We start from the raw sequence: 21,859 nt of genomic DNA, 5'->3' as shown, positions 1-21,859 counted from the left end.
TCTGCTAGGTATAGAATCATGTCATCTGCAAATAGTGATAATTTAAGTTCTTCTTTTCCTATTTTTATGCCTTTAATTTCTTTCGTCTGTCTAATTGCTCTGGCCAGTGTTTCAAGAACTATGTTGAACAGAAGTGGTGAGAGAGGGCATCCCTGTCTTGTTCCAGATTTTAGAGGGAATACCTTCAATTTTTCTCCATTCAGAATGATGCTAGCCTGAGGCTTAGCATAGATAGCTTTTACAATATTGAGGTATGTTCCTGTTATCCTTTCTAAAGTTTTGAACATAAAGGGATGCTATACATTGTCGAATGCTTTTTCTGCATCTATCGAGATGATCATATGGTTCTTATCTTTAAGTCTATTGATGTGGTGAATAACATTTATTGATTTCTGTATATTGAACCAGCCTTGCATCCCAGGGATGAATCCTACTTGATCATGGTGCACAATTTTTTTGATATGTTTTTGTATCCGATTCGCCAGAATTTTATTGAGGATTTTTGCATCTAGATTCATTAGAGATATTGGTCTGTAGTTTTCTTTCTTTGAAGTGTCTTTGTCTGGTTTAGGAATCAGGGTGATGTTGGCCTCGTAGAATGAATTTGGAAGTTCTCCCTCTTTTTCTATTTCCTGGAATAGTTTGAAAAGTATTGGTATTAGTTCTTCTTTAAAGGTTTTGTAAAACTCTGCTGTATACCCATCCGGTCCTGGATTTTTCTTAGTTGGTAGTCTTTTGATGGCTTCTTCTATTTCCTCAATTGATATTTGTCTGTTTAGGTTGTCTATCCTCCTGACTCAATCTGGGTAGATCATATGACTTAAGAAATTTATTGATGCCTTCACTATCTTCTATTTTATTGGAGTATAAGGATTCAAAATAATTTCTAATTATCTTCTGTATTTCTGAAGTGTCTGTTGTGATATTGCCTTTTTCATCCCGTATGCTAGTAATTTGAGTTCTCTCTCTTCTTCTCTTCGTTAGCATGGCTAAGGGTCTGTCGATCTTATTTATTTTTTCAAAGAACCAACTTTTAGTTTTGTCAATTTTTCAATTGTTTCTTTTGTTTCGATTTCATTAATTTCAGCTCTGATTTTAATTATTTCTTGCCTTCTACTTCTTTTGCTGTTGTTTTGCTCTTCTTTTTCTAGGATTTTGAGATGAAGTGTGAGATCATTTATTTGTTGGTTTTTTCTTTTTTTAAGGAATGAACTCCAGGCAATGAATTTTCCTCTTAGAACTGCTTTCATTGTGACCCATAGATTCCAATATGTTGTGTCTGTGTTTTCATTTATCTCTAAGAATTTTTAAATTTCCTCCTTGATGTCTTCTATAACCCATTGATCATTCAGTAACCTATTGCTCATTCTCCAAGTGATGCTTGATTTTTCCTTCCTTCTTTTATCATTGATTTCCAGTTTCATTCCATTATGATCAGATAAGATGCATGGTATTATCTCTACTCCTTTATAATGTCTAAGAGTTGCCCTGTGACATAATATATGATCTATTTTTGAGAAGGATCCATGTACTGCTGAGAAAAAAGTGTAATTGCTTGATGTTGGGTGGTATATTCTATATATGTCAATTAAGTCTAGGTTATTAATTGTATTATTGAGTTCTATAGTTTCTTTATTCAACTTTTGTTTGGAAGATCTGTCCAGTGGTGAGAGAGGTGTGTTGAAGTCTCCCATAATTATTGTATGGTGGTCTATTAGACTCTTGAACTTGAGAAGAGTTTGTTTGATGAACATAGCTGCACCATTGTTTGGAGCATATATATTTATGATTGTTATGTCTTGTTGGTGTATGGTTCCCTTGAGCAGTATGTAGTGTCCCTCTTTATCCCTTTTGATTAACTTTGGCTTGAAATCTATTTTATTTGATATGAGAATGGACACTCCTGCTTGTTTCCGAAGTCCATATGAGTGATATGATTTTTTCCAACCTTTCACCTTCAGTCTATGTATGTTTTTTCCTATCAAATGCGTCTCCTATAGGCAGCATATTGTTGGATCTTTTTTTTTTTTTTGATCCATTCTACTATCCTGTGTCTCTTAATTGGTGAGTTTAAGCCATTAACATTTAGGGTTATTATTGAGATATGGATTGTTCTTCCAGCCATATTTGTTTATTTATGTTACTTAACATGGTTTGTTTTTCCTCTTTGATTATTTTTTCCCTTTACTGTACTACCTCCCACTGTTGGTTTTCATTGTTATTTTCCATTTCCTCTTCCTGTAATGTTTTGCCGAGGATGTTTTGAAGAGATGGTTTTCTAGCTGCAAATTCTTTTAACTTTTGTTTATCATGGAAGGTTTTAATTTCATCTTCCATCCTGAAGCTTAATTTTGCTGGATACACAATTCTTGGTTGGAACCCATTTTCTTTCAGCATTTGAAATATGTTGTTCCAGGATCTTCTAGCTTTCAGAGTCTGTGTTGAAAGATCAGCTGTTATTCTGATTGGTTTACCCCTAAATGTAATCTGCTTCCTTTCTCTTGAAGCTTTTAAAATTCTCTCCTTATTCTGTATGTTGGGCATCTTCATTATAATGTGTCTAGGTGTGGGTTTCTTATGAGTTTGCACATTCGGCATCCTGTAGGCTTCTGGGATTTGGGATTCTGTCTCATTCTTCAAGTCTGGGAAGTTTTCTCTTATTATTTCGTTGAACTGATTGCTCATTCCTTTGGTTTGGACCTCTATACCTTCCTGTATCCCAATGACTCTTAAGTTTGGTCTCTTTATGTTATCCCACATTTCTTGGATGTTCTGCTCATGGTTTCTTAATAGTCTTGCTGTGCTGTCTATGTTCTTTTCAAGTTGAAATACTTTGTCTTCATTGTCTGATGTTCTATCTTCTAAGTGTTCTACTCTGCTGGTAGTATTCTCATTTGAGTTTTTAAGTTGGTTTATTGCTTCCTGCATTTCTAGGATTTCTGTTTGTTTGTTTTTTATAACCTCTATCTCCCTGTATAGTTGATCTTTTGCTTCTTGGATGTGTTTATGTAACTCATTGTCAAAGTGATCTTTCATTGTCTGATTTTGCTGTCTAATGTCTTCCTTGAGATTCCAGATCATCTGAAGCATGTAAATCCTGAATTCTTTATTTGACATTCCATTTGCTGCAGCTATTACCTCTTCTAAAGTTGAGTTGACCTGCATTGCTTGTGGTCCTTTCTTTCCTTGTTTTTTCATACTGCTCGTGTTTCTTGCTGCTTGGTGAAACTGTTGTGTTATTGAATTTTCCCCCTATATATTTATATTGCTCTTGTATAATTGCAAAGTCTCCCTTGCAGGGGCGGGCTGCAGCTGTGCTCCTCCTCCAATTGGGGTGATCTGTCTATCATGCCGGTGGGCCGCTGGGCCCCTTCCCCAGTTCGCGTGGTCTGCCTACCTTGTGGGCAATGGCTGGGCCCCTCCTCCAATAGGGGTGATCTGTCTACCACGATGGTGGGCCGCTGGGCCTGTTCTCCAGGTTGCAGTTCTTCCTGCCTTGCAGGTGCAGGTGGCGGCTGTGCCCCTCCTCCATTGGGGTGATCTTTCAACTAGGCCGGCGGGCCGCTGAGCCCCTTCTCTGGGATGCACGGTCTGCCTACCTTGCGGGGGGCAGCTGGGCCCTTCCTCCAATTGGGGTGATGTGTCTACCACGACGGTGGGCCGCTGGGCCTGTTCTCCTGGTAGGTCGCAGTCTGCCTACCTTGCAGGTGCAGGCGTTGGCTCTGCCCCTCCTCCAATTGGGGTGATGTGTCTACCACACCAGTGGGCCGCTGGGTCTGTTCTCCCTGTGGGTCACCGGTCTGCCTTCCTTGCAGGCGTGGGCAGTGGCTCTGCTCTGCCCCTCCTCCAATTGGGGTGATGTGACTACCAGGTCGGCGGGCCGCTGGGCCTGTTCTCCCTGTGGGTCGCCAGTCTGCCTACCTTGCAGTCTTGGGCGGCAGCTCTGCTCTGCCCCTCCTCCAATTGGGGTGATGTGTGTACCACGCCGGGGTGGGGGGGCGGGGGGGCGCTGGGCCTGTTCTATGGGTCGGTCGCAGGCCTGCCTACCTTGCAGTTGCGGGCGGCAGCTCTGCTCTACCCCTTCTCCAATTGGGGTGATGTGACTACCTCGTCTGCGGGCCACTGGGCCTGTTCTGCCGGTTTGTCGCAGGTCTGCCTACCTTGCATGCTCGGGTGGGAGGCTCAGCTCTGCCCCTCCTCCAATTGGGGTGATGTGTGTTCCACACCGGCAGGCCGCTGGGCCTGTTCTGCCGGTCAGTCGCAGGTCCTGCTCTTTTCATTATATTCTTTATATTTTATGTTTTCTTAATTTTGTTCAGTGATCCTATATTGCTATTATCATTTAAATTTTTTTTGGTAGAGGGAGAATGAACCAAAGATGGTATAACTAATATTTCTGGCAGTAACCCCTGCTATCAGGATGATGGGGGACACAATTCTGCAATCAAGCCTCCCCACTCTGAAATGTTGGCTTCATTTGGGTCTTACTTGCCTCCCCACTCTGGGTACCATCTCACTTCCTCCTGGAGAGCCTGAGTGCCACTCCTTCACCGCTGCCCCATAGAGTGGGGATGACAGCCAAGGTCTTCAGCCAGCAATCTGAGAGTGGCATGATGCATGGGAAGTCCCAAACACAGGAATGGATACTGTTTGGTTCAGAGTCCACATTCCTAAGTCGTAGTCACAGCTGTTCAATGCCAGCTCTGCTCTGCTTCACCCCCATAAAACTGTCTTCAAACCAGCTCATTCTAATTTCCAATGGGCATTAGAAAAAAATAAAACAATTCCAAAGCATGTCCCAAACCTGATTCCAGCACTTGGAGAGATTGTAACTCTCCGCCTGGCCTGTGGCAGTTTTAGCTCTGGTATTTTGTGGTACTTGGGGCTTCTCAGGTTGGATGGGGTTTTCAGAAAACAGGGGCTCACAGCAAGTGTCAGATGCCTGCTGCTCCCTGGGAGGAACTTGCAGTTGCTTAACGTATGAGAATGCTCAGTGGGGATGAAAAACTGTCACAAAATTATGATTATTAACTGATAGTGATCCCTGGGTCTCTAGAGCCTGCTGCCTGGGCCATGATGGGGCACTGGGCATCAGTGCTGAAGGGGAGATAAAGAAGCCTTCTAGGCACAAGGGGTCACTTTGTCCAGAGACAAAGCCAAGACAGACCTAAGATTTCAATGTGGGGCTGAGCCCAAGAGTGTCTGGCCTTTATAGCCAGTGTCCCTAGAATTGTTTTTTCTTAGACCTGCTGAAGCCCCAGGAAGAATCAGCTTCTGCAGTCATCCCAAGTCCTACAAAGCTGGTCTAGGGTATATATGTGTCCCCAGCCCTCACCCACAACAGGCCAGGAGCTGCCCAGAATGGATTCTGTATCCTCTCTGATGAAGAAGCTAGAGCTCAGAGAATAAGATCTCTCCAGACTCATCCTCACAGCCTTGGTCAGACACTGACTCCTGGAAGTCTTCCATGCCCAGTTAGTTGCTCACTCCTCAGGGATCCTGCAGATTTGGAATTAACCTTGGTCCCTAGGTATGTGTCAGCCCCTTTAAGTCCTGGATCTTGGCAAGTCTTCGTTTGGACTCTTTGTTGTCTGCTGTGTGATCTTCAGCTCTCTGAGACTTGGTTTCTTCACCTGAGGAGTGGCTGATGGAGGTGCTTGGTGCTTGGGGCAGCTCTGAGACTTAAATGAGGTGCAGTGTGGATCATTAGCCTCCCGCCTCCTTTTCTCCCTTCAAGCCTTCAAGCCTGTCCTGTGCTTTCTGCAGGGCTCTGCAGTTGCTGTGTCCTTGGCCCAAGGACGTCTGGAACTCTGCTGAGCCCTTAGATAAAAGCTGCCCGGTTGTCAGGTCCAGGGAGAGGCGTGGGACCGCCCAGAGCTGTTCAGCAGGGTGTGAGGGGCAGAGGGCCAGGGAACCACCTGCAGGGTACTGGGATGTGCCACTTGCTGTCCCCAGGGAGAGAACTCATAAATATTCACACCCACTGGAGTAGGAGGGAGCCAGCCAGGCTGCTACTGGGTGTCATTGGAGCATTCTTTTCTCCCAGTGACTGCAGAGGCAGTGCAGGAGTCAGATGTAGCTCAGGCTGGGAGAGGAAAGGATAGCCAGTCACAACCAGAGGTGAGTAGATCCCCTCTGTACTCACACCAGGGTCCTCTTGGTGGTGATGCTCTAGGCCAGGTTTACCTTCCTGAGTTTGGTTTCCCTGTGTGTTAGATGTGGGGATAAGTCCTATTTTTTCTTTATTTCCTGAGGGGTCTTAGCTGAACCGTCCTAGCTGAATGGGAGGACGCCTGGGCCTGGCCTGCTGCCAGTCACCTGCACTGATGGAGGCCAGTGTGACTGGGGTAATCAATCCACAAAGGCAAGTGGAGACTGGCTAGGGGATTGTGTCCTGTGTCCCTGAGTCTGTGACCACTATGGACAGTGGAGGTGGAAGACACGGGTTCTGGTTCTATTTCTGCTGCTACTGTGCTATGTGACCTTGAGGGTGCCCCTGCCCTCTTAGAAACTTGACTTCCCTGCCTCTCTGTCTTCTGGCTTAGAGATCATGAAACTTAAGCTGCACTGAGATTGTCCTTGAACCTGGGGCCTTTGGAGATGGGGCCAGGAGTGGGACCTGGGAGGGTAATAATAATGATAACAATGGCGGCAGGCCACGCACAGCAAGTGTTTGCTCTGCGTCAGCTCTGTGCTGCGGAATGCAGAGGATCTGCACAGCACCCAGTGATGGAAGGAAAGTTAGTACTATCATGTAGGAGGAAAATTTGAGGCCCAGAGAGGGACACAGCCTTTCCTGGAGCACACAGTAAGAAAATAACAGATGGGATTTAAAACCAGAACCTAGCCCTAGAGTTGCTGTCTCCAGAGAACTCCATGTGTGTGGCTCCCACGTGCCTAATTTTCACATGTGCTCTTGTGCACACATGACCCTCACTAGTATGACTTCCATGTTTAGCTTTCACTCTTGGGATATTTACATACATGTGGCCTATATGCATGGCTCTGACCTGTTTGTCTGTCTCACACATGGGCTGTTTCCTATGTGGCTCTCAATGAGGCGTTGGCTGCCTGGACCATGGTCTCATATACACTCCGGGATAGGGCTACGTGACCCTGAGGGTTATGGGGTCATTCATCAAACATTCACCAGGTGCCAAGCCCAGGAAGCTCAGGAATGAGTCACCGCTGTAAGGCTCGCCTGAAGCTGAGCACAGAGAGGATCTTTCCTTCTGAACACCCAGGCATGTGAATCAAGACTGCATCCTGGTAAATAATGATAATGGTTAATTATCATCACTATTAATAACTAATATGTGTCCACCGCCTTCTGAGTACATGCATTCTCTCATTAGAATCTCACAGCCTCAGGACTGTTCTCCCTCAAGCCAGGCTCCTGGCTGCCAGCCAGCACCCCTCTGGGCCTTAGTTTACCTGGAGGCTCTGCCTATGATCACAAAGAATCCTGTCTGCCCTGATCTTGCTGTTGTGTGGTCACTGTACACATGAGGAGACTAAGTCTCAGAAACAGTGAACTTTGTGCCCAAATTCACAGAGGCCAGGCAGAAAGAGAATGACTAGTATTGGACACTCAGGTGGCCAACATAGAAACACTAGCCATCAAGGCCCCTTTCCCCTCTCTGTTCATTCTGGATGCTGGCTCAACCCACAAAGACCAGTTCCTGCTGTGTTCCTGGGACAGAACTTCCCCCATGCCTTGGCCTGTGGTGGAATTGCTGCCATGGAAATGCTTCCTTCTTCCTTTCTTCCCTCCTTCTTTCCTTCCCTCTTTCCCTCCTATGGGTTTAGGGTGCTCCAGGCAGGATTGTCAGGGACAGAGAAGGAAGATGTGTGCTACTGGTCCACAGACCTGAACTCAAATTCCTTCCATACCTCTGCCTTTATGAGTGACCCTGGGCAAGTTGGGTCACCTCCTGTAGCCTCAGTTTCCCCATTTGCAAAATGGGACTGACAGTGGGTAAATTAACATCCATTGACTGGCAGCTGAGTAGAGACAGTTAAATGCTCTGTAAAAGCCCCTGCCCCAGGCCTGGCTCCTCACAGGGGCTCAAAATTGTAATCAGAGTGTGAAATGGCCAAGGATGCAGTAGCCAGCAAGGGCCAGGCTGGGCAAGGGCCTGGTGAGGTTTAAGGAAGTCAAAATGGGAGAATGTAGGAATGAGTGAACCAGTGATGAGGTGGGTGGGGCCAAGTGGAACCTGATTGGCAGTTCAAGAAGGCTGGTCTGCCCCCTGCTGCCTGGCCTCCTGCCTAGACCTCCACCATTGCAGTTTCCCAGAGTTCCGGAAAGTACCCTGGTGAGTGGGGCTGCTGAGGCAGGGGTGGGCCCTCAGAATATAGTCAGGGTGAGCCATAGAATCCTAATCCCTCCACATTTTAAAGCCATAGAAACTGAGGCTCAGGGCTCCACTCAGGGTTCTGAGCCAGTGTAAGACTCCAGCCTGAATTAGCCCTGCTTTCTGTTGTAGCCCTGAGGAGCAGGAGGCTGATAGGAACACTTGAGGCTTGGGGCAGGTTTGTGCTTTGTGAGCAACCCAGTGGTCACTCCTTGTCCAGGGATGGCAGCAGGCCTCCAGGGAGGAGTTTAGGAGAGATTCAGCTTGCCTGACCCATTTCAGGGAGGCTCCCATGGGCCCAGCTAGAGTGACTCCCACCTTACACATGAGAAACAGAATCTAAGGAGGTCCCTGGCTTGTCTGAAATCACAGCATTGGATTGAAGTAGGCCTGAGGGGTTGGGCCTGATGTTGGTATGTCTCCCTCCTAGAACCCCTCCTGACAGGTTTTACCTCACCTTGCAAGCTTTGTAATTTATTATTTAAATTATTTAATAGCTGAGTGTAATGTATTATCTTTTTCAGATTAAAAAGTAATATGGGCCCCTTTAAAGAATGCAACAGTTTAAAAAATGCATAATTTGGAAAAAATATTCCCATATATACTCTCTCCCAGATATGCAGAGGATACCATTGCTGAAATGTAGAATTCAGGTTGAACATTTCTAATCCAAAAATCTGAAATCCAAAATGCTCCCAAATCTGAAACTTTTGGAGTGCCCACATGATGCCACAAGTGGAAAATTCCACACCTGACCTCATGTGATGGGTCACAGCCAAAACAAAAGGACACTAAAAATATTGTATAAAATTACCTTCAAGCTATGGGTAGAAATGAATTTCATGTTTAGACTTGGGTTCCATTCCCAGGATATCTCATTATATAAAGGCAAATATTCTGTAATCCAAAAAAAAAAAAATCTGAAATTCAAAATACTTCTGGTTTCAAGCATTTTAGATAAGGGATAAAGGGATACTTCACCTGTACTGCTCTCCACTTACTTTCTTCTGGATCTTCATTAGTTTTACATACATATATAAAGAATATGGAGGGGTAATTGATGGACATATTGTTCTAGAACTTTCTTTTTTCCACACAAATAAATCGTGATGTGTTTTTAGCTACACCTTGTTTTTGTTATTGTTGTTGTTTTGTTTTTTAAACATCTGCAGATGACTCTTTCTATGAATGGGCCTTGATTTATGTAATGGTTCCTTGCTGATAATCACTGAGGTTGTTTCTGATTTGCTCCTGTTTCTGATCAAGCAGCTGTGAATACCCTTGCACATGTGGCTTTACATTTGCTCAAGTGTTTAGAACAATGAGAAGTCAGAGAGCTTGTTCCTTTGTCCTCTGACATCACTGCCCTCCAACACTCTCCCTCACCGTTGCCCAATGCCCTGTCTACCTTGCAGAGTAAACAAGGATGTCATGAGGGAGACCAGATTCCCTCTTGTAGTACAGTGTCTTTCTTTGCAAATGCTTTTCATGTTCTTTCCAGTGAGGACCAATTTCTAAATGATGAACAAAGGACTCAGAGATTGGTGCCATGTTTCAGTTTTCTGTGAATAGGGTTGCCACATTCAGACCAAACCTCCCTCTAAACAAATATATAATAACAATAAAAACCCCAAGATACTGTTTAAATTATAGTTTGAATATTTTTTAGTATATCTCATGTAATATTTGAGACATAGTCATACAACTAAAATATTTTATTCATTAGTGAACTGAAATGTACATTTCACTGGGCATCTCTCCCTATGGGCCATCAAAGAGAAGGTGGGTATGTGGGTAGAGGCCTGTCTGATTGTGTGAGCTTAGTTAGCTTCTCAGCTGTGAGCCTGTTTCTCTACCTGCCTCCCCTATAGATCCCAGTAGTGCAGGGGCTGGTGAGAAAAGAGCAGGAGACTTAGCCCCTTATTGGGCAGCCACAAGGGTGGTACAGAGGACATATGAGGCTGGCACTCTAAAAAGTAAAGGATTCAGGTCACCAGAGAGCTTCTGGCCTTTCCTGTAGACAGCCCATCCCAGGCCTGGGGACACAGAGCACTGAACAAGGATCTACTTTTCCTTCTTACTTAAAAAAGTATTTCATTATGAAGCCCCTAAAGGTCCAAAAGTAAGGTAATGAACACTTGTGTCCTCACCAACCAGATTAAAATTTTGTTTAAAAAAAACATTTTTTTATTTTTAAAAATTTTTCCAATTTGTTTACATGACAGCAGAATGCATTTTGTTTCATTATACAAATGGAGCACAACTTTTCAGTTCTCTGGTTGTACATGTTGCAGAGTCGCAACAGTTGTGCAATCATACATATACCTAGGGTAATGATGTCCATATCTCATTGCACCATCTTACCTACCCCCGTGCCCCCTCCCCTCCCCTTCCCCTTTGCCCAATCCAAAGTTCCTCCGTTCTTCCCATGCCCCTCCCCCATTATGTATCAACATCCATTGAGAGAACATTTAGCTTTTGGTTTTTTGGGATTGGCTTACTTCACTTAGCATATTTTCCAACTCCATCCATTTACCAGCAAATGCTATAATTTTATTCTCTTTTAATGCTGAGTAATATTCCATTGCATATATGTACCACAGTTTCTTTATCCATTCATCTATTGAAGGGAAGCTAGGTTGGTTCCAAAGTTTAACTATTGTGAATTGAGCTGCTATAAACATTCATGTGGCTGCATCACTGTAGTATCTGATTTTTAAGTCCTTTGGGTAGAGATCAAAGAGTGGGATAGCTGGGTTGAATGGTAGACCCATTCCAAGTTTTCTAAGGAATCCCCGTACTGCTTTTCAGAGTGCCAACAAGCTTAAAACTTAAAACGGAACCATGAGGCAGAAACTTCTCCATACCTTGTTTCTCTTTGAGTTGACCCACCCTCTCTGTCTGCATCCCTATGGCTGTCTATTTCCATGTGTTTTTCTCTCTGTCCCTATCTGGACCCTGTAAGGGGTCACAGTGCTGGCAAAGGCAGGTCCTTGCTTCCAGGCCCAGAGCAGCCATGGGTGCTCTTTGGGGCCAGCCTCCTGATGCTTGTTTCCACTCTCTGCTGCCCCTTACAGGTGTCTGAGATGCCGCCCATGCTACAGAAGAAGCGCTGGGAGTCCATGGCCAAGGGGCTGGTTCTGGGAGCTCTGTTTACCAGCTTCCTGCTGCTATTGTACTCCTATGCTGTGCCCCCACTGCACACTGGCCTGACCTCCATGTGAGTAGCCTAGTTGAGCACCCAGTGGTGGGGATATAGAGGGACTACTCCCCTTCAGGGAGGCCCTGTAATTGCCTTACTACAGCACCTGCCTGAGTGATTGATGCTATATCCTGGGTAGCCATCCTGAACCCTGCATCATGCTCTGCTGGACAGAAACTCCACTACTGAGGGCAGAACTCACCATGAAATCCTGGGCCTCAGTGTGCTCATCTATGAAATGGGGAGAACAACAGAGCCTGCCTCATAGAGTGGGAGAATCACATCATACCATTTATGTCCAGGGCATGGATTATATTATCTGAGACTCCAGGAGGGCCACAGGGAAGAGGTCAGTTTATCTAAAAGCACTCAGCTGGCACAGGACCTGGATTCAAACTCCTGTATGACCCCAGGCCTTGCTCCTAACCATCCGGTAATCCTGATGGGCATATGGGTGCAGCAGACAGGAAAGGTCCCTCATGGAGATGCTCAGCACAGATCTGGCATAGCCTGTACTTTTAGTTGCTAGGTATTAAATTGAACTGGAGGAAATTGTCAATTACTGACCCTACTAAAGGGAAATTTCATGTGGTTCAACCTAGTACTATTTTACAATAAACATAAGGCACTGGCCATGATTGAGACAAAAGCCTGTGTGCCTCACTTCACTTCAATCTCACACTAACATCACAAATAGGGCCTGTTATTCTCCCCACTTCACAGATGAGGAACTGAAGCCAGAGAGGCCAAATCACTGGCTCAGGCATTCAGCCTAGACTCAGGCCCATCTGTGTCCCCATCTCATCCCTGTTGCCACCTCTGTTATCAACAAACCCATGTTTAGGCATGAGGGCCCAAGGTTCTGAGTCCCCAGACCCCCAGCAGCCTCTGACACTCTTCCTACCTCTCTGTCTCTAGCAGGACCCCTGATGCCATAGCACCTTGCTCCCCAGTCTCTGGTGAGTCAGAGGGGGTGATTCTGGCCAATGGCTCATTTAGAGGTTGCCAACCGCGGCGCAACATCGTGTTCATGAAGACACACAAGACGGCCAGCAGCACGCTGCTCAACATCCTGTTCCGCTTTGGTCAGAAGCACGGGCTCAAATTCGCCTTCCCCAATGGTCGCAACGACTTCGATTACCCGGCCTTCTTCACCCGCAGCCTGGTGCAGGACTACCGGCCCGGGGCCTGCTTCAACATCATCTGCAACCACATGCGCTTCCACTACGAGGAGGTGCGCGGCCTGGTGCCACCCAATGCCACTTTCATCACCGTGCTCCGGGACCCTGCCCGCCTTTTCGAGTCCTCCTTCCACTACTTTGGGCCCGTGGTGCCGCTCACGTGGAAGCTCTCAAGCAGCGACAAACTAGCAGAATTCTTGCAGGACCCAGATCGCTACTACGATCCCAACGGCTACAACGCCCACTACCTCCGCAACTTGCTCTTCTTCGATCTGGGCTATGACAGTGGCCTGGACCCTGGCAGCCCACAGGTGCAGGAGCACATACTGGAGGTGGAGCGCCGCTTCCACCTGGTACTCCTCCAGGAGTACTTCGACGAGTCTCTGGTGCTGCTGAAGGATCTGCTCTGCTGGGAGCTGGAGGACGTGCTGTACTTTAAGCTCAACGCCCGTCGTGATTCACCAGTGCCTCGGCTCTCTGGGGACCTATACCGCCGTGCAACTGCCTGGAACATGCTGGATGCCCGCCTCTACCGCCACTTCAATGCCAGCTTCTGGCGCAAAGTGGAGGCTTTTGGACGGGAGCGTATGGCCCAAGAGGTGGCTGCCCTGCGCCGTGCAAATGAGCGCATGCGGCGTATCTGCATTGATGGTGGTCGGGCAGTGGATGCGGCTTCCATCCAGGACTCAGCCATGCAGCCCTGGCAGCCGCTGGGTTCCAAGTCCATCCTTGGTTACAACCTCAAGAAGAGCATTGGGCAGCGACACCAACAGCTCTGCCGTCGGATGCTCACGCCTGAGATCCAGTACCTGATGGATCTTGGCGTTAACCTCTGGGTCACCAAGCTCTGGAAGTTCATTAGGGACTTTCTGCGGTGGTGACATCCTGCTGACCTGTGGCCTCCCAGCTCTTTCACTACAGAGGGGCTGGGCAGGGACCTGTGATGTTGGCTTCCTTCAGCCCCTCCTGGTGCCACCCTGGACCCCAGGGTGAGGAGAGGCTCTCAAGAGGATGTAGCCAACCAGAACTGGGCCCCTGGTACACAGGGCCTCACAGGAGAGCAGTATTTGACTAATTATACTATTTTTTATTAAACCCTCTACCCTCTATTTCCTGCCTCCCCTTAAAGGGGAGACCTCAGAAGTAAAAGGATTTGATGTTGTGTTTTTGTTAATCGGCCTCAGTGGTGGTGACTGGAAGGGCCCTGGGATGGGGGGAATCCCAAAAGAGCAAGGTGATCTGTCTGTGAAAGTGTCTGTAAGACAGCCCAGTGCAGAACAGGGATCTAATATGTATGCTACATATTGAAGCCTTGTGTGGTTCAGGAACTCCCATGGCTTCCAAGACCTGGAAAATTTTTGTTTGTGCATGTCTGTATGTGCACAAGTGCATGTGTGACCGAACTCTGGTTTTGTGCCTGGTCCTGGGATAAGTGCTTTATGGATATTATCTCAACTCATCTTCACCAAAACTCAGGGTTGTAGGGGCTGTTATCTCATGTTAGAGAGGAGGAAAGGAGCTCAGAGAGGGAAAATCACCTGGCTGAGATCACACTGTAAATGGTAAGACTGGAGCAGGTACCTGGTGAGTGGAAGATATGGGCAGATCAGGATGGAGTCCAAGAATGAGTGAATGTGTGTGTCTGTGTGTGCATGTGCGCACCCATGTGTGTGTGATGGAGGTGGGGTGGGGAGCATTTTGTGGGGCAGGTTCTGGGCCCAGGCTAAGAGCTTCTTACTCATTAATCCTCATAATAACCTTCCCCCCCCCCTCACATTTTTAATTTGCACATTATAGTTGTACGTATTGATGAGATTTTTTGTTACATACTTATATATTCATAATAATCTTCAAGCCAGGCACAATTACTATCCCATATTATAGATGTGGGAACTGTAGTTTTAATAGGGTAAGGGACTTACCCAAGGTCACATTACAAGATACATCAGATCCAGGACTCAAATGATCTCTCAAGGACCTCCAAATCTTTCCATCTTTGTGTCTGTTCACTCTGTCCCTACTGCTCCTTCCCCTGGCTTCCAGTCAGCACCTCCTGTCTCCACCCACCTTTCCCACTTCTGCTCTCCCCAGAATGCCTCACACATCTGCCCCCTCTACCCTCACATTCAGTTCAATTAATCAAAAATAAATAAATAAACAAACAAACTGGTCTCCACCTAATACCTGTTGCACCCCTAGACCTCATCTGTCCCCAAGTATACAGCAGTCAACAAGTTGGTCAGGACTCTCCTGAAACTTATATCTAGAAGTAAAGATGGCACCAAGGCACAGTCAGATGTTATTGACCAGGGTGGGGATGCTCCTGGCTCTAACTTCAGTTGATGTGACTGCCTCCTTCAGCATCTCCAGGGGGACAGTGGCTTTTGGTGGCACATACTCTCAGGCTTCCAACTAGAAATTGATATCCAGAACTGAATCCCAGAAGCCACAGTCAAGAAACTGTTTATTGGAGACCTATTGTGCCAGGCTCACACACACCTGAGCTGAAGTATCTACAGCCTCCCTTCTATGTACACCAAAAGTAAGAAAGGTTAATTCAAAGCCCCACACCTAATTAGTGCTAAAGGCAGAACTCAAACCAACATGGCTTGGCTCTTGACCCTTCTCTGGGTTTGTGATATCTGTCTCCTGGGTATGAGCTTTTTGGGCCAAACAGCATGGGGGAGAGTTAGGGTGATTAATTGTCCCAGTATTTTGAGATTCTCCTGGTTTTAGCACTGAAAGTCCCACATCCCAGGAAACTCCTTAGTCCTAGAAAACAAGGTTTGACCTCACCAATTCCCTAGAGCCACCCTGCCTACACCTTCATAATCTTCCTGTAATGTTCTTTGCGACAACCCTGGAGACTTTATCTAAATCATATGCAGGGAAATAAGCAAAAACAAAGAACTGACAAAAGCTAAGACTAGGGCTGGGTTGTGGCTCGGTGGTAGAGCATGTGTGAGGCACTGGGTTCGATTCTGAGAACCTCATATAAATAAATGAATAAAATAAAGGCCCACCAACATCTTAAATTTCTTTTAAAAGCTAAGACTATTCCTACAAAAAGATGTTACTAATCCCAAATCTATGAGAGAATTTGCCCACAATTTTATTAGTCAAAGATGGATGTCACTTAGTATGTAGTATGATACTATCTTGGATTTAAAGAACCTCATAATTTTATCTTCTTAGACTCTGAAGGGCCTATAAGTACTAATAATAACATTATTATATTTTGCATTATTTTATTATTGTTGTTATTGGCATTTCAAGATCCTTTGGGATCCGAGGAGAACAAAGCTGGTAGACAGCAGGTGCCAGAAATATAAATTACTACATTGGAAACATCTGCCTGATAGGTTCTAAGAGCATTACAGTTTTTAACTCATGAATTTATTTATTTTTTCATAGAGAAGCAAATTATTCATTTTTAAAAAATAGAGCCAAAGGAAGGGCAAAGGAAAATTCATTTTTAAAGGCCCTTAAGTGTTCCAATTCTATTGAGGAAACTCCATACTGATTTCCATTGTGGTCTTGCTAATTTATAATCCCGTCAACAGTATGAAAGTTTCCTTTTTCTCCATATCTTCTCTAGCATTTACGATTGCATAATTATATTCTTGATGGTTGCCATTCCAACTGGAGTGAGATTAATTCTCACTGTAGTTTCATTTGCATTTTTCTAACTGCTAAACATGTTGAACATGTTTTCATATATTTTTTGGCCATATGTATTTCTTCTTTTGAGAAGTGTCTGCTTGGTTCATTTGTCGATTTAATAATAGTGTTATTAGGGGGGTTGGATGGTAAGCTTTTTGAATTCTTCATATACCCTGGATATTAATCTTCTCTCAGAAGGGTAGCTAGCAAAGATTTCTCTCCTATTCTATAGGTTCTCTCTTCATGTTCATAATTGTTTCCTTTGCTGGGCAGAAGCCTTTTATTTGGTGCTATCCCATTTATTAATTCTTGTGTTATTTCCTGAACTTTAGATGTCCTATTGAGGAAGTTGTTGCTAATTCCTAGGTCTTTGATCCATTTTGAGTTGACTTTTGTGTAGAGAGATAAGGATCTAATCTCATTTTTCTATATATATGTGGAAAACTAGTTTTTCCAGTACTATTAGTTTAAAAGCTATCTTTTCTGCAATATCTGGTTTTGACAGCTTTGTTGAGGATCGATCAGATGATTATCTGTGTGAGTTTCTGTCTGTCTCTTATTTCATTTCTCTGGTTTATGTGTCTGGTTTTATGCCATTACCATGCAGTTTTTGTTACTATAGCCCTGTAGCATAATAGGAAATCAGATATTGTGATGCCTCCAGAGTTGCTTTTTTTGACTTAGAATTGCTTCAGCTATTTTAAGTCTTTTATTCGTTCAAATGAATTTTAGGATTTTTTTCCTCGTCCTATAAAGAATGTCATTGATATTTTCATGGAGATTACATTGAATCTATGTTTGCTTTTGGTAATATGACCATTTTAATAGTATTAATTCTGCCTATCCATGAACATGGGAGGTCTTTCCATCTTCTAGTGTCTTCAGTTTCTTTCCTCAGTGTTCTATAGTTTTCATTGCAGAAGTTTCTCGTCTCCTTGTTTAGATTTTCTTTCTTTCTTTTTGAGACTATTGTGAATGGAATTGTTTTCCTGATTTATTTCTCAGCACATTCATTATTGGTATATATGGAAGCTATTATTTTTGTATGTTGATTTTGTAACCTGCTACTTTGCTGAATTTATTAGCTCCAGCAGTCTTCTGGAGGTTTTGAATCTTCTAAATATAGGATCATATCACCTACAAACAGTGATAATTCGACTTCTTCTTTTCCTGTTTTTATTCCTTTTGTTTTTTCTCTTGCCTAATTGTTCTGGCTAGAAATTCTAGTACTATATCTAATAGGAGTGGTGAGAATGGACATTTTTGTTTTGTTCAAGAAATAAGTGGACATCTATGTCTTGTTTAAAGGAAATGCTTTCAGTTTTCCCCCATTCACCATGATGTCATCTTTGGGTTTATAAAATATAGCCTTTATGGTGTTGAGGTAGATTCCTCCTATTCCTAGTTTCTCCAATGTTTTTATCATAATCGGTGCTGAATTTTGTCAAAGCCTTTTTCTGAATCTGTAACTATGTCAGTCTTGTCCCGATTTATATTTATGTGGGGAATTACATTTATTGATTTTCATATGTCAAACCATCCTTGCAATCTTGGAATGAAAGCCACTTGATCATGATGTGTCTTAATATGTTTTGAATGCAATTTGCTAATATTTTTTATTTTTCCTTTTTAAAAATTGTTTACTGGTACATTATAATTATACAAAATAGAGGGATTCATTATGCCATGATTGTATATGCACACAACATAATTTTATCAATCTAATTTCCTAGTATCTTCCCTTTTCTCTCCTCCTCTGATCCATTACTCTACTGATCTCCGTCTATTATTGTTATTGTAATTAGTACATTACAACTATATATATATATATATATATATATATATATATATATATATATATATTCAGGATTCATTGTGGTATATTCATACCTAGAGATAGCATAATTTGGTAGATTTGGTAATATTTTATTAAGAATTTTTACATTTAAGTTAATCAGGGATAGTGGTCTATAATTTTCTTTGTTAGATGTGTCCTTACCTGGTTTTGATATTAATGTCATACTGGCTTCATAGAATAAATTTGGAAGTGTTTCACTCCCTTTTTAGTTCGTGGAATAATTTAAGGAATGTTGGCATTATTCTTCTTTAAAGGTCTTGTGGAACTCAGCTGAGAATCCATGTGGCCCTGGGTGTTTTTTTTTTTTTTTTAACTGGAAGGCTTTTTATTATTCCTTCTATTGCTTGTTATTGGTCTGTTCAGGTTTTCTGTGGCCTCTTGATTCAATTTTGGCAAGTCATATGTGCCTAGAAATACATCCATTTTTTTTTCTAGAGTTTACAATTTATTGGAGTGTAAGTTTTCAAAATATTCTCTAATGATTCTCTGGATTTCTGTGATATCTATGGTGATTTCTCCTTTTTCACCTCTAATTTTTGTTAACTTAGGTCTTCTCTCTCTCTCTGGTTAGGGTTTACCAATCTTCTTTATCTTTTCAAAGAACCAACTTTTTGTTTCATTGATTTTTTGTATTGTTTCAATTCCCAATTTCATTGATTTTGATTATGATATTAATTATTTTCCTTCTTCTACTGTTTTGGGGATTGGTTAGTTCTCATTTTTCAAGGGCCTTGAGATGCATCATTGGATATTAATTTGGGATCTTTTGAATTTTTTTTATGTAGGCACTGGTAGCTATAAATTTTTCTTTTAGAACCACCTTCCTTCATGGTGTCCCAGAGGTTCTGGTATTATATCATTATTCTTGCTTGATTCTAAGAATTTTTAAATTTCTCTCCTGATTTCCTCTATCGCCTATTTATCATTCAAAAGTACATTATTCAATCAAATTTATATCATTTCTGTAGTTTTTTTAGTGTTGATTTCTAATTTAATTCCATATGAGAACCTAAGATTGCAAGGAATTGTAATTTTTTTTTTATTTTCTAAGGGTTGCTTTGTGATCTAAAATATAGCCTATTTTAGAGAAGGTTCATTGAGCAGCTGAGAAGAAAGTGAATTTGGCTGTTGTTGGATAAAATATTTTACACATGTCTGTTAGGTACAGCTTATTTATAATATTTTTATGTCTGAAGAGTTTTTGCCAAGTTTATGTCTGAATAAACTATTAGTGCAAGAGATGTGTTGAAATTACTCAGTATTGTACTGGAGTCTGAATTGAGTAGTGTCTGTTTTTGTAATTAAGTGCACCAATTCTTGGGGCATAAGTATTTACTATCATTATGTCTTCTTGTTGGATTGTTCCCTTTACCGATATGAAGTGACCTTCTTAGTCTCTTTTAATTAATTTTGGCTTGAAGTCTGCTTTGTTGGATAAGAGAGTAGATACTCTCACTTGTTTGAGGGCTTCATTTGCATGGTATATTAATTTCCATCCTTTCACTTTCAGCCTGTGGCTGTCTTTACCTGTAAGATGAGTCTCTAGCAAAAATATAGTTGGGTATTGGTTTTTAATACATCCTGCCAATTGGAGAGTTGTAACCATTTACATTTAGGGTTATTATAGAGAAATGTTTATTAATTCCTGGATTTAAAAAAATATATTTTTTAGGTGTTTTATTCTTTCTTTAAAGATTTGTCCTTTCCTTTATGGTTGTAGATGGACAGAATACCTTTATTTTATTCATTTATTTTTATGTGGTGCTGAGGATCAAACCCAGTGTTTCACACATACTAGGCAAGCACTCTACCACTGAGTTACAACCCCAGCCCCATTTCATTTTATTTCTAATGTTTGATTTGGTACTGTTTCTTATTTACTTGTCTACTCTCCCAAATGAGATCTGTGCATTTGTGAGCTCTGGAGTTTGTTTTTTATTTCTTCTGTGCGTAACATTTCTGTTAGCATCAGTGCCAGTTTAGTAGTCATGAATTCTTTTAGTTTCTACTTATCTTGGAAGGTTTTATTTCTTCATGAATTCTGAAGAATAGCTTTGCTAGAAATAGCAATATTGGTTGACAGTTATTTTTTTCCAGGGATTAGAATACATCATTCAAAGCCTTCCTGGTCTTTAGAGTTTGTATTGAGAAATCAGAAGTAATTCTAAATGGTTTGCCTCTAAATGTGACCTGTCCTTTTTCCTTTGAAGCTTTAAAAATTCTATCCTTATTCTTTATGTTAGGCATTTTAATTATAAAGTGGGTGGAGAGTTTCTTTTTAAATATTGTCTGTTTTGGAATTCTGAGTGCATCCTATATCTGGATGTTCATTTCATTCCCAAGACTTAGAAATTTTTCTGTTATTATTTCCCTGAAGAGATTACCCATGTCATTAGCTTGCATATCTCAACCCTCTTCAATTCAAATTATTCTTAAATTAGGTCTTTTAATGTTGTCCCAGAGTCCTTGTATATTCTGCTCATGGTTATTTCTTTTCTTTTCTTTAATACTGTCTGAATGTTCAAGCTGGCCACTTTGTTTTCCAGCTCTGAGATTCTGTCATCTGCATGGTGTACTCTCTTAGGGAGACTTTCAACTGAACATTTTGATTTATTTTGCCTTTTACTTCCAAGATTTCTGTTTGGTTATTTTTCATTATCTCTATTTCCTTATTGACTTTATCACTCATATCCTGTAAAAACTTCCTTAATTCACTTAGATATTTTTATGTGTTCTCTTGGAATTCATTGATCATTTTTATAATCATTCTTTTGAGTTCTTTATCTGGCATTTCATACACTTCGATATCTTTGGAGTCAGTTGTTGGTGAATTATGAACTTTAGGAGGTGCCGTGTTATCTTATTTTTTAATATTTTTTTGTATGCCTATATTTGGTTTTGTGCATCTGTTAGGATGGATTTCTATTCTACTCTTATGTGATGACCTTTTTAGGATACAGCCTTCTCTTGACAAAGTGTTCTGGGATATCAGGTTGATTTTCAATATATTTACAAGTGAGTTTTATAATATAATTTCCCTGCTAGTTATTTGGTAATGATTAGTGTATTTTGAAACAGTGTATACCCTTATCTCAGAGCTTAAGGATCCCACTTTCCCTGTAAGTCTCACAAGAGTGGGGTCCTTCTTGTAGATCTGGAAACTGTGTTATATATAGCAGGGTATATGGGGTGTACCCTCTGTGATTGCTCTTCTTCATTTCACAACTCTATATATTCTAAAGGGTATGGATGTGATCTAGATTGAGATCCCTTACAGGTGTAGTGTCCAGTCTTTTTATTAATTCTGCTTTGCTTCTGGGGGGATGTCCATAAATGGGACTTAAAGTCCCTCTGCTCAGCCATTCCTATTTGGGGATTGGTCATTGGTTTGGGTTTATTGTCTAACCTATTCATTGTGTTAAAAAATCATTGAAGTTTGAGCATAGCTAGTTTGAGCATGAAGTAAGGTGCATTTTCTCTTGACCAGGTTTAGTTCAGTAGCAGAAGCTCTTCCTTGTGGACTTACACTTCCACTATTGCAGTAGATTCCCAGCACCTCCTAGATAAAGGGGAAACAAATGACAGGAACATCAACAGT

General features: G+C 42.4%; 1 protein-coding gene across 2 annotated transcripts; it reads left to right on the top strand.

The window, feature by feature from the left end:
• The first annotated feature begins 11,443 nt into the window (after positions 1-11,443).
• Positions 11,444-13,621, top strand: Gal3st1 (galactose-3-O-sulfotransferase 1). 2 transcript variants are annotated; one of them, XM_076865451.2, is made up of 2 exons: positions 11,444-11,577; positions 12,481-13,621. In XM_076865451.2, exons 1-2 carry the CDS (start codon positions 11,444-11,446, stop codon positions 13,619-13,621), a joined length of 1,275 nt encoding a protein of 424 aa, XP_076721566.2. The 2 variants fall into 2 exon arrangements, with proteins under 2 accessions (XP_076721566.2, XP_076721556.2); XM_076865441.2 differs by having other exon boundaries at positions 12,478-13,621.
• Positions 13,622-21,859: the final 8,238 nt, after the last annotated feature.

Source organism: Callospermophilus lateralis, chromosome 1 (genome assembly GCF_048772815.1).
Source record: "Callospermophilus lateralis isolate mCalLat2 chromosome 1, mCalLat2.hap1, whole genome shotgun sequence".
Classification (NCBI taxonomy): domain Eukaryota; kingdom Metazoa; phylum Chordata; class Mammalia; order Rodentia; family Sciuridae; genus Callospermophilus; species Callospermophilus lateralis.
This window is presented reverse-complemented; position numbering and strand designations above follow the sequence as displayed.